This window comes from Artemia franciscana, chromosome 6 (genome assembly GCF_032884065.1).
Source record: "Artemia franciscana chromosome 6, ASM3288406v1, whole genome shotgun sequence".
NCBI classification, from domain to species: domain Eukaryota; kingdom Metazoa; phylum Arthropoda; class Branchiopoda; order Anostraca; family Artemiidae; genus Artemia; species Artemia franciscana.
The window spans coordinates 4,633,289-4,646,782 of record NC_088868.1 but is presented as its reverse complement, the minus strand read 5'-3'; the positions used below and the strand labels follow the sequence as shown (position 1 = coordinate 4,646,782).

The window sequence follows — 13,494 nt, the reverse complement described above, 5'->3', positions numbered from 1 at the left end:
TCTTAGATTAGTTTTTATTTTTCCTTTAATTCATTAATTTGTTTATTTTTTGTTATTTTTTTCATTACTGTCTTATCTTTTCTTTAATTTTAAATGTTTATCTTTTTCGTTGTTTTTTTATTTTTTATATTTTTTCGTCGTTTTTGTTTATCATCACCATACCTACGCTAATAGTCGTGCCTTTTAGGATAATACATTTGAAATCCCGCTTTATATTTACTCAATGAGGGAAACGTACGATCTTGTAACCTGTTTCATTCAACTCCGATGAACATTGATTCATAGTAATGCCATGGGCTTACAAATGTTAAGCACGTCAAGAATATACAAATGAGGTTCTCATGGGAATATGAAAATGAGATGTACCGCCTGTATTCACAGGCAATCTCGTTGCTAAGGAGGGTCATTACCGGATCTGGTTACTAAGCAAACCGTTTATGCAAATTCTGTATTCCTGGGCCTTGTTGACGTCATACTACTCCCGGTTTAATTTGAATTTAATTTAGAACAAACACTGCCTTGACCTATTTAATTTTTCTGGGAGGGGACCTTATATACAGAATAATTCCTGTTTGTTTTAAGTTTTAATTTTAGTGGTTACTTCTGGTTGATATTATTTATTTGTGATTGTTTTCCAATAATGCTAGCATACTCTTTTCTCCCTCTTGTAAAATTTGGCCTAACAATCTCCCCCCAAGACTTTCCTTCCCAAGGAAACTCTTCTCGTCCAAAATCTCCTTCCCCCTACAAATATCTCCACCCTAAAAATCGGCGAATAGTTCCCAATAACAAATATTAGGCCATATGTCAAACCCTTTCTTTAGAGATTATGAGAATAAAAAGAAACAATGAATTGACGAATTCAAATAACTCGAATTGTTTTTTTCTGAAATATTAAAAAAATATAAAACAAACGTGAAGCCATTTTCTATCTCCAGAAACTATAAGAAAAAACATCAAGCTCAAAATAACTCAAATTTTAGCGGTTAGTCGTAATGATTTGACGCAGTAGTCAACAAATACAAGTTATCCGCAAAATCAAATAGATCGCGCAAATCCATGATTGAAAAAAAAAATACCCGATAAGGAATTGAACCCTTATCGTTCTGATTCAAAGTCCACCACTCTACCAACAAAACCACGAGCTCTATTAATCTAAGTAATATAATAATCGACTTTGGGGGAAGGGGACAAGCTCTAGTAATTGATTGACATTTTTAGGACCTTAATTGCATAACTTACAGCCTATTTCCCAGGGTCAATGGACGGTCGAATCATCACCAACAGTATAGTTATTAGACCTTTCACCTTATGAAAAAGGGCTATTGATTGGACGACATGATGTGAAAGGGCCTTTTAAGGGAAAGTGAGGATGGCTAGCTGTCCTCCAATATTTTTTCACTTGAAAAAAGGAACTATCAATTTTAATTTCCTTTTGAAAGAGCCATTAAACATCTCCTTAAGGTGTCTGGTAACCCGCTAGACCAGTTAAAATAAAATAAAAAAAAAAATAAAAAAATAGTATTCCCATGCAAAAAGTGATTTTTGTTGTTTTTCATGGTGGGGGGACTCTAATTACCCTATACAAGGTATTTGACCATACTGATTAGAATTGTAGAATTTCTATTTTGATCTGATGCCATTTTTTAGGGGTTAAGACTGTTTTTCAAAATCATCATAATTTCTTTTTGCAATAGGCTTCTACTTTTAAGATAAGCCGAAGTAACAGTTACAATTCCTGAATCAATGTCAGACGGCAATTTTTTTTCATTATGCAGTTTTTCTTAAAACAGACTTTTCCACTTTCAGTTACTATGGTCTATGGTTTGCTCTTTACTAAGTTGAACCTACTGCTGCAAACATGATTGCCGCTACTGCTATAATCATGATAGAAGGGCACAAAATCATGACAGAAAAATAAAACACCTGACACCGATATCCCCGATACTGACACGCGCGAAACCGATAAACGCTTTATCGATACCTCGGATTCCACGTTACAACCCTTTCCTCAGGGACTATGGAGGGTTATATAGTCACAAAAAGAAACAGCCTGCGTGCCTAGTACCATTCTTCAGCCACTAGGCTGTTTTTTGCATAAAGATCCTCCCCACCCCCCCAAAAAAAAAATCTATGTAAGAGCATACAGGACTATAGAAAGATATTTCACCTAAGCCCAATCTCCAACAAAAATTAACGGAAACGTCCACTCTCCTATTTCACAGACTCGACTAAATCAAAATCATCAACCAAGTGGAATTCGTATTACTCTGATTTATGACGAAATACATCTGCAAAGCTAAGCAAGTGTAATCTTTCTACATAGTCAAAACAAAATCAAATTGGTTTTGGTAGGGAGAATTTCATCTAGATAAATATGACATACCAATATTTTAGATATAAGTAACCACAACCATATCAGATAGCAGGACATCAGACCGTGATCAGATAACAAACAAAGAGAAACACTTGTTTTATTCTCCATTGAATTCTCTTCTGAGACATAATAATTGCTACCGTCACCATTCCGCACCAGCCCGCCCCGTAATGCCTAAATAAAGCCCTGGGTTCTGTACAAAGCGTCCTGATTTTGTAGTTTGACTTTTTTATTTTGTATTTGGTTTTTATATTGTGGTGCAAGTTCGCAAAAACATCCGTAAAATGTATTTCATCGAAACTGAGGGGATGGGGGAAATTTTTTTTTTACGATTTCTCTCAATGAAAATACCAGAAAAAGGGTAGATTCAATAAAGATACAAAGAGAGCTTCTAGTTTGAAATCTAGAGGGGAGCAAAAGATCTGGGGGAGAGGAAAGTGACAACTATGTCCCCTCAAAATTGGTGCCACTGTTGGCATTATGAGCCAAGAAATCACAGAGGTCGGTTTAGGGGAGAGACAGAGGGGTTAACTGCACAAAGAGGATAAATGTTAGGGGCTCAAAATTTCGAATAATAATCAAATGATTTTTAATTTCAGAAATTGATTTTTTATTATAATTAAGTAGAGGGGGCAGTTTGCAAAGTTTTGTGAATAAATGAAAGTTTGTTTAAATTTGGCCTGACAATTTTTGGGAGACTGGGGGGGGGGGCTCTAATCAAGATTTTTCTCTGCTCGCAAGAGAGGTCAGGACCGCCAGTGATTTTTCGTGAAAAATAAGCAGAAAAAATAACGTAAGGTAACATTATGAGCAAGAGTTCAATTCTGTTGATTAAAGAGCTTTAGCAAAGGTCTTATCCTTATATAGTATACCAGACAAATACATTAAAGTGATTAGTGCTATGTACGAAAATAATATTGCTGCGGTTAGGTAGGAAATGAGGCTAGCAACTGGTTTCGTATTAAATCAGGAATTCAGTAGGGTTGTGTTCCATCCTCCTTTACATGGATAATATTGATGGACTTTGTCTTAAGGAGCACAGGAAAGGCAATGGGAGACCACGACTCAAATGGAGAGGAAAAAACTCTCCTGGACTTAAATTATGCTGATGATTTAAGCATCCTAGATGAAAGTTTGAGCAAAATGAATGAACTTATAGAGGTTTTGCGAATTCAGGGTGAAAGAATAGATTTGAAAATTAAAGTCAAGAAGACTAAGTCACTAAGTATAGGAATAAGTGAAGATGAAAAGGTGACGTTGGGTAACAAAAAGATTGATCAGGTGGGCAGCTTTACTCACCTCGGTAGTATTATTGGTATTGAAAGTGGGAGCAGTGAAGATGTTAAAAGTAGAATAGCCACGACTCAGGGTGCTTTTTCAGAGTTAAAAAAGTTTGGAAGAATAGGAAGATAAGTCTGAAAGCCAAGATTTGAATACTTGAAGGTACAGTGATGACAGTGGTTAAATAGGGCTCTGAAGCATGTCTGCTCCGAAAAGCGGATGAAGATTTACTAGATGCTCTCCAAAAAAATTGCTTACGGATTGTTCTGGGTACCCAGCTGACTGACTGTATTTCAAACAGTAGGCTGTTAAAAAAATGTGGTTTAATCCGGCTTTCTAGGGCTATAATGAAAGAAAGGTTGAGATAGCTAGGGCACGTTCTTGGGATGAAAGATGACAGATTGCCAAAGATTGTCCTTTTTGGCCAACCGCCTAGAGCTAAACGGAAAGAGGGTCGTCCATGTCTGGTGTGGAATGACGTCATAAAGAAATATTTAAAGGAGTTAGGAACTTCCTGGGAGGGTGTAAAGAGATAGACTTTGAATAGACTGGGAAGGAGGAGGAGCGTGCGTAGCAGTGTTGGGCTCAGGCGGCTTGGTACTGCGATGAATTGTTAGCAGAGTTCCTTACTGCTGTGTCCTTTACCTTATACAGTTTATATGAACATAATGCTCTTTTATCTGCAGACTTTATGTATCACTTCCTTTGCGGATGATACTCCCTTCACAGTATTTTCAAAATCTGTTGATGGCTTAACAGCAAAAGCTAACATATGCTTCAAAGACTGGAGGTGTTTGCAAGTTTTAAGTATATAATTTGTCTGTGCGTGAATTTTAAGAAGAAGCCTTTACTGACATCTGTATATGGGGTGATTCCGTCGATATAAGTGGTAAAGTTATACTATTTAGAAAGCCTGCTGTACAAGTAAATTCACTAAGGTACCTCGGCCTCCATATTCATTCTTATCTTTCGTAGAAAGATCATAGCAACACTATCTCTACAAAAATTACACTTGGAGTAGGAATTCTCAGGCGACTGAAGCATATTCTAACAGGACCTACTCTTAGCACAATATATTTTGCAATCATCTACCCGTATACATCATACGGGCGTATAATGTGGAGCAGTAGCTTTTATATTAATTACAATTATGTGCAAGAACTGCAGAATGAATCAGCAAGAATAACAGGGAAGTATATAAAATTTGAAAGACACCAGAGCGCTCTTTAGATCTCTAAGGCTACTCAATGTTGGACAGATTAGGACTATCAAGGGGCAATATTTGTGCAGAATTGTGTGTGTAATAGAGTCCCGGAAACCTTTTAAAAGTTTTACCCTTTTAGAAGTTCTGTTCATGATAGAATAAGATGTGATAACTTGGTTATGGAAACTAAAAAATACTGTGAGACCTTGTGTCAGTTTATAGTATCTTGGCCCGTCTTTATGGATTTCACATCTGTAAGTGTTAGGGCCGCTAAGCACCACCCACAGTTTAAAAATAGACTAAATGAGTTTTGCTTGGGAAATTAGGCAGTTTTTTTTGTGGGAGGATGAGACGAGATTGTAGGGCTGTGGGGAGGATAAAGGTGGAAGGCATCGCCTTCCCCCTTGGATAGCGGGAGTTGTGTTTAATAGTTTTTATTGCCCCTGGGGTGGGTGGGAGAAGGTGATTGTTTTCTCTTTTCTTTTTTTATAAATTGATTTATTAGTTTAGGATGTTTAAAGGAATGTTTACGTAGGCAATCGCTAAGTGTTAGTGAATTTTTTTTTCCTAGCGTAGGAATTTATATTTGTAATGGTTTATATTTTTTGATAATATGTTAAATAAAATGAAATAAATCAAAGCCAGAAAAGGCTTTTTTATCACTATTTTCAAGACTAATTTACGGATAAATAATTTCTTAGTTAGTCAGGAGGGATACTTTTTACCTACTTTTGTGTGAAACTAAAAAATGTCAATCTAGACTGACTTGAACGCATAAAAACACTATAAGATAACTTATTATTTAGTGTGAAAGGTCACATATGGTACGTGAGGCAACGCGTAATGCTATATTTAGCCGTGTAAAATCACCGTCAGAGATTCTGAAGAAGCAAGAGTAAAATATGTTTGTGATTGATGGTTCCTTTATTGAATCTTTAAAAGCTCTTCATTTAGGGTTTGTCGATCTTTGAAACCTTGTAGACATCCAGGAACACAACATTTTCCATCGAGTAGTGAAAACTCCTGCAACGCGCGGCGGGCTCCATCCATGCAACGCCGTTTTTCGACACTCCTGGCACTAACCCTACTACACACAGCAGGTGCAACATGGTTTACACAATATTTAAAACTGGGCTATCCCTCGCTGCCTATTGATGTTAATTTAAAAAAAAGATGTGCAAAGAACTGGAAAGAGAAAGATTGAAATATAAACTGAAATTATTAAACCAAAAATGAGAAAAAATAACGTCAAATAATCACCAAAGCTTAAAACTACCATAAATCACCATCAAATGAACCAATGAAAGACAAGATAAAAAACATCACTATAAATAATCAGCAAACTGCATTCTCAAGACCATAACCCAAGACGCACTTACAAAAAAATGTGGATTGACAGTTTAATATACATATACTGATATTTAATATGATATTTGATATGCATACACTGATATTTATTCCCCAAAGTCTTAACAATTTTCGAATCCTTAAAGTTAAAAAAGTAAAAATATTTAAAATGGATATTATTTTGAGTGAAGAACAAATATTGTACTCGTCTTACGACGAAGTAAGGGTTGTTAGCCCTACTTATGTACATTTCTGCTCGTATTCAGTTTGACTCGGTTCTTAATACCAATTATTTGTTTTTGGTTTTATTTATTTATTGATGGTGATTTGTCGTAGTATTACACTTAGAAAGATTATTTGACTTTGTTCCTGCTCATTTTCGCTTCAATGAAACTCTTCACTTTTCTTGAAAAGCTTATTCTGTGAGAAAATTTTCTATATTAATTCATGTTCAGTTTTTATTGACATCGTTTTTTCATGAAAAAAAAGAGAAATTATGCTGTTAATCTTTTCTTTTTTTTCAAACAGATCGTGGTAACGAACTGTAAGTAAGGAGCGATGCGGTCCAATAGTAACCGAAACTCTAAAACACGGATTTTTTATATCAATAAATGTATCAAAAGAATCGGCTTATTATTTTGATTCCAAATATATAAAATTCATTAAGTTTAGTTTTACGCACCAAAAGCCACAAGCCTGAGAAAAATTGCCTGATTTTCGAAAAAGGGGGAAACAGCCCCTAAAAGTCAAGGAATCTGTATGAAAATCAACCTATCAGATTCAGCATATCCAAGATGTCTCATGAAGAAGTTTAAGCTTCCGTCTGCAAAATTGTTGAATTTTGTATGTTTTTACAAGAAGAAAGATCACGGATGCGTTTTCTTATGTTTTTTTCCGAGGGGTGATCGCATCAAATCGGTAGCTCTAGAATATTCACAAAGGGCACATTGAAACAGAATTTAAAAGTTATGCTGCCCTTTTTAAATGATCAAAAAGATTGGAAGGCAACTGGCCCCCTCTGACCCATTTTTTCCTAAGAGTCATCTGCTCAAAATTCCGAGATATCATTTTGTTCAGCATAGTTGGAAAGCCCAGTAACTATATCTTTGAGGATAACGTAAACCCCCACATCGTCCTAGCAGGCCGTAGCAAGAAGTTCCAACCTGGCCCTTTCAACCCGCAGGTCTTATGTATTTCTTCATGACGCTGGTATTGATTACGCGCACCAGGGTGTTATGTAATACCGTTGGGAGTTGGTTGTTACGTCATACTTGATGTTTTTCTTCAATATTTCTTGGGTTGTTTCGTAATACTGGACGTTTTTGTTTACCTGGTCGTTACATAATAGAATTATTCCTACAAATTTATTGAGGATGATGTTATATTGCGTGACATGTTTTGCTAGAGCTCAGAGCCCACCAGTCAAGTGGGGAGACCCCGGTAGTGCCTGAGGATGACGTAATCTCGCTTGACTTGTTTTGGTAGATCTTACGGGGCACTAGTCAAGCTGGGGACCCCGGTTGTAACTGAAGGTGACGTATTGTGCCAACGTGGGTGTTATGTAATACTTTTAAGAATTTTTTCTTCAAGACATTCTTCAATACATTTTCAAGACATTTCAAAACATTTTTCAAGACGTTTCGACGTTTCATTTTTCAAACATATTTCTTCGAGACGTTCAAGAAACTTCAAGACATTGCAAAACGTTTTCAAAGACATCTTTCTTCAAGACGTTTTTCAAGATGTTTCGAGGCCTTTCAAAATGTATTTTAAGATATTTTTCTCCAAGACATTTTCAAGACGTTTCAAGACATTTCAAGACGTTTTTTAAGAAGTTTTTCTTCAAGCCGTTTTCTTTTTCTTCGAGATTTCCTTTTCTTCAAGATTGTTTTTTCTACAAAGCTTTTTTCTTCGAGTTTTCTTTTTTTTTCAAGATTTGTTTGCTTCAAGATTTTTTGATTTTGAGGTTTTGTTTTTCCTTAATGTTTTTTCTTCTTCAATATGTTTTTTCCTTTAAACTATTTTTAGAGCTATTTTTTCTTCAAGATTTTTGACTCAGGAAACCTTTACAATCCGACACCAACAAAGATGTTTATCCTCTGTAGCACTGGAACATAAAACCAGAGATTTTTCCAATAGAATAGTGCCTTAGACACCTGAACCAACAAATCATTCCTAATATTATGTTCTTGGAAATAAATTCTACGGAATGGTTTGTCCCCGTTCGCGTGCTAGCATCCAATAATGTTATTGGTTATTGATCTATTACGCACACCTGGTTGTTACATTGTTATTAATTTTCTGACGTGAGCTAGACAAGGACAGAGAGGAGCAGAGAAGGAAAGACATACAGTGCGTGTGAGAGCGATAAAGATATTTGTTAAATCAGTGAAATCAGTTAATTTGATCAATAAGTTTTTCATAAATAACTTACTTTCTTAGGTTATTTTCTGATGTAAAATAATCTTTATTGATACCAAAAAAAAATCAGTGAATATAGTTTTCATTTATCAAAAGTGATTTAAAAAAAGTGCATAAATAAAAAAAAATTATAAATGAGGCTTCAAAACAGTCTTCGCCCTTTTCTGGGGAGCATAATAATCATAAACGACGATGGCGGAATCCTTCAAGTTTGACACTTCAAACTCCGAGTCAAGTTTAAAATCAAAACACTGTAGAGTTGAATCCAATGAATCATAGTAGATATACATATGACCTTCATTAACATCAATTCTCTTGATTTCTGAAATAACAATGAAAACAGATAAATTATTAATATTCAACACAACGTTTTTAGCAAACTACTATAACTTTTTTCCTTGGCACGCATAAACTACCACTAAGAAAAAGTTCACACAGGCAACTTGCCGAAATGACGCCATGCCCCGACAAATTGACAATAAGAAGTACTGATCAAAAACTGACATAAGGGAACAAGTGTTTATCTGTAAACTTCGAGGAGTCCAAAAGATAATGCATCAATATCGCCATTTTGTTTGCTTTAAACAGCCCAAACCTCTTCGTCAGTATTACTTTCACACTTTTAGCTATTTTGTTCGGTCGATATTGACCAAATAAATAGCTAAAATCCCAAAGCGAGAACAAAATTGCTCAAGCGAGTTCAGTTTTAAGAAGCATCAAGTGGAAAATAGTTTTCCTGCACTGTATTACTGACAACCTGACAATAACAAAAATCATGGGCAGTACAATAGCGATACCTAGGTAAAGAGCGATGTAGACAAAATGTAGTATTTAATTTTTTTTTTTTTTGGTTTTAGACCAGGGAGCTTCGTATTGAAGGGGTTGTCGCAAAAACTTCAAAAAGGGCTCATTCAACTGAAAATTGAAAGGGCTGATGTCCTTTTTAATGGTTGGAAGTGATTGGAAAGCAACTAACACCCCTCCCACGCCCACCATTTCCCCAAACACTTCCAATAAAAATCGTCAGTATTCAATAAAAAATTCAAGAAACTCTATAAAACACTTGCTCCTCAAGACCAAAACACAATTTAAGCTTTACTGAAAAAGTAAACTTTACGTATTTGCCTGTAAAGTAAACTGAAAAAATAAACTAAAAGTACTCTTTACGCTTGAAATATTTTCACTTTTCTTACTTTCATAAATAAAAAATTATCGAAACTGCAAGGAATAAATATCAGTATATGTCAATTAAATCGACGATTAATAGTCTTTGTTTTTTTTTTCAGTAAAGCGCAAATTGTGTTTTGGTTTTGAGAAGGCATGGGGGTTATCAGCCCACCGCATGTTAATTCTTGCTCGTTTTGAGTTTGCCTCGGCAATTTATTGCAATTTCTGTTCGTTTTAATTTTCATTTATTTATTGATGTTTATTTATTGACTCATAAGCTCTTATCAGTAAGTGATACAACGTGGATTTTCGTTCACTGATGCGTGCTATATGCATCCCTAGGGATACGTGTACTCCTTGCTGAGGATGCCTTTTTTTAGGTACAACACTGGAAGATTCATTTCAGTGTTGACAAGTGTCAACAACAAAGTCAACAGTGGTCTTGAATCACCTCGCCTAAGCAAAGAACGATTTTGGCATAATGTATTATTTATTTTTTGGTTTGTTTCAGACCAGCGCACTTCGTATAGCAGGAGCTGTCATAGAAACTTCAAAAAGAGCTCTTTCAATTGGAATTTGAGAGGGCTAGTGCCCTTTTTAATGTTCGAAAGAGATTGGGAGGCAACCAGCAACTCCTCGCTGAGGATGCCCTTTTTTTAGCTACAACACAGCAAGATTCATTTATTCTCTTGCTATAGCAAGAGGCAAATATTTTGGCAACTGTTAATAAATCAGTGGAAGATTGTTTGACTTTATTTCTGCTCACTCTTGGCTTAATGAAGCTCTTTACTTTTCTTTAAAAAGCTTGTTTTGCGAAAAAGGTTTTTTAAATCTTTATAACAAAATCATTACAATATAAATAATGACAACATAAATAATAGCAAAATAAATTATAATACAGAATAACAACACAAAAAATAATATAATAACATAAAAAACAATAACAATATAACAAAATAATACAAACAATAAGCAAAATCAAAAGGTTAGTGGCTAAGAACTATTAAGAAGGAGCTACTCGTGTTAACAGCAACCAAAACCTTAAAAAAGGATTTTGATAATAATGAATACATCAAAAGATATGTCTATTTACGGTAATTCTAAACGCATAAGAATTATTTGCAAAGCAACATCAAAAGAGCAAGTGATCTTGGTAGAATTACACCATCAAATCCAGCATATCAGAGAACCAGGTTTCAAAAGTTTAAACGAATAAAATAAAATTCTGAATATTTTTCTGAGAAGGATAATCACACACGCGTATTTATGCTATTGGCAACAGTCCTGAAATACTGTTAAAGGTTCACCCGAAAGACAATTGCAGAAATAAACCATGTTAAAAAAAAAAAAAATTGAGTTCACACGCCTAACGGCACAAAAAGTGAAAAGAGAGGGTGGGTTGTGGTAACATCGTGAGCGCCACTAAAAAATTTCTAGAATGGAACAGGGTACCATTGTGAACCGGGTGCTTTATTTATCCTGGTATTTAAATGGAAAAAGCTCTTATTTATTAATTTATATATTGCCTTTAATATCTTATTGTTTCTCGGACAGAGAGGATTGCCCTACTAGCCTATTGCCTAGAGGGGATCTTCTTAAAAGCCTACCTTGAAAACTGAGGAATGTTGATCCTATGATTCATTTGAGTATGATACCCTTCCAAATAGATATAGGAGAGGGCACTGTCTTAGGGATGATTATCAATCTATATGTGCTGATTAAACTTGAATTAATGTCAGTTCAGAGTGACTCAACTGAGCTGCCAAAGGTTACACTCGTCACTATCAGATATAATGACTATGTGTTGGGAGGTATAGCTTAATCGGTTTAACGAACCGATATGGTAATTGTTTCGTCCCGGTTTTCGTCAAATTGTATAATAAGAGTTAATATTTATAGTTTGATTTATATTTACAAGTGTAGTTTGATTTTGTATATGTTGTAAAGAAACACAAATCAGCGATAGCTGTCAAGTTTTTCCTATTAAACCTGTCTACTACCACTACTACTACTTAGCAGTGGTGTAATTTCATGGAAATGTTGGCAGAGGGGGAGTTCTTTAAATGAAAATACCAAAAATATGCTATGTTTGATTGAAAAACCGAGAAAAAATTGTAGTTTGAAATGCAAGGGGGGAGGAGCAAATATCGAGGGAGAGAGATGAATCCCACTAATTACGGCCATAGCAACCTGATTTACCTGAATTCCTAAGTATAAAAATAATAGCCAACTAGATATTCCCAGGTGCTCTTCAAATTTCAAGTATAGAAAAAAATTGACGCGTGGTGGATTGGCAATTTAAACAAAGTTTGAATATCCAGTTTTTATAATTCACTGACTGACTTTGAACGTGAATTCTACTTATGAATAGCTTTTCCTTGAAATATCACTTGAAATTCACAAAAAAAGGAAATAATTGGAAATAGTTCCTAGTACTTGTCAAATTCTGTTTCTTGTTTTGTGGATGCTGCAAAAAACATAATCATGGTGTGGTCATTGGGGGTGATTTCAATATAAACCTAGCCCATGCTCTTGCAAATTGGAAAGAAGACTTCTTTTTGCTCAGAGTCTAGGGGGATGTAGCATCTATCTGTTCATCAGTATCCCACAAAGAACTACGGAGAATACTTAATTTCCAATAGACAATATTTTATCGATTTGATCTCAACCCTTAGCCTCAGTAGTCATTACTAATACCTGCTAGATTTTATTACATCCTCATTGTAAAGTATTTTCCTGTAAAAGGTCTAAGGACAGTTTCAAAGCAGGCGGAAATGTCATATGAAGAGCTGCTGACAAAGTTCAAAATGCAGATCACTGGGAAAAAGAAGAGAGAAACTCTGCATGGATTTTGGAAGAAAATCTCTGATCCAGAAAATCCACAAAACCCTTTTCCCCCTCAATCCACAACACAACAACTCCCACGCAGGGTTGCAGAGCCTGTTGAGAAACATCAGCCAGTACACTGTGCCCACCAGCGGTTAGCGAAGAGTTTTATACCTAGTTTTGTAAAAATATATAGAGAAAATCAGGAGGATTGATTAATGTTTTGTTTCTTTGTTTTTGTTTTTGCGTCGTTTCTTAATGTGACTATACCAAAGAAATTTGGCAGTGCCATGAAAATTTTTGTAAAAATAAAAGCTTATCTATCTATCTGTCTATCATAAACTTGTCACAGTCCAGTTCTCGATACACAATCCTTCAAAAGATTGCAATCTGCTCAATGCCACATAGGCTTGATCTTTTAGAAAAAGTTTCTTGTCTACATATATAACCACTGGATCGACTCAAAATCTTGGCATTTGATCCGAGAATTAATGAAGTTGTATTCTCGACGGTTCCATAGTCATTAACGGGTTACACTAAGCAATTAATGAGTTAACGGGTGAAGCGATTTTGATCTCACTTTGGTGCACAAATCCTCAAAAAGTATATTTTTAGGCCCTAGTATCGTTCATTTTACAGAGGAGAACACTATATATAGGTGCCCATCAAATAGATGAACAAATTTGGGCTAAGCTTGAGCTAATAAACCAACGGATGACAGCTGTAATACCAATCACATTTTGAGGGTAATATAAAATTACATAGGCATACTTACCCGTAGAGAAAGTAGGTAAAGGGTATAGGGAGCATGTAACCCTCAAGATTCAGATTTCTCAGAAGCATATCTTACCCTCACACATTACCCATTCAA

At 35.3% G+C, this 13,494-nt stretch overlaps 1 protein-coding gene across 4 annotated transcripts in view; it reads right to left on the bottom strand.

The window, feature by feature from the left end:
• Positions 1 to 8,696: 8,696 nt before the first annotated feature.
• The window catches only part of LOC136027927 (alpha-2-macroglobulin-like protein 1), a 177,933-nt gene continuing 173,135 nt past the window's right edge, over positions 8,697 to 13,494 (bottom strand). For all 4 annotated transcript variants that reach the window (XM_065705378.1, XM_065705379.1, XM_065705380.1 and 1 more), the window contains exon 27: positions 8,697 to 8,952. In XM_065705378.1, the coding sequence (XP_065561450.1) occupies positions 8,759 to 8,952 (194 nt within the window). In that variant the 3' untranslated portion in view covers positions 8,697 to 8,758. The remainder of the gene's footprint in view (positions 8,953 to 13,494) is intronic.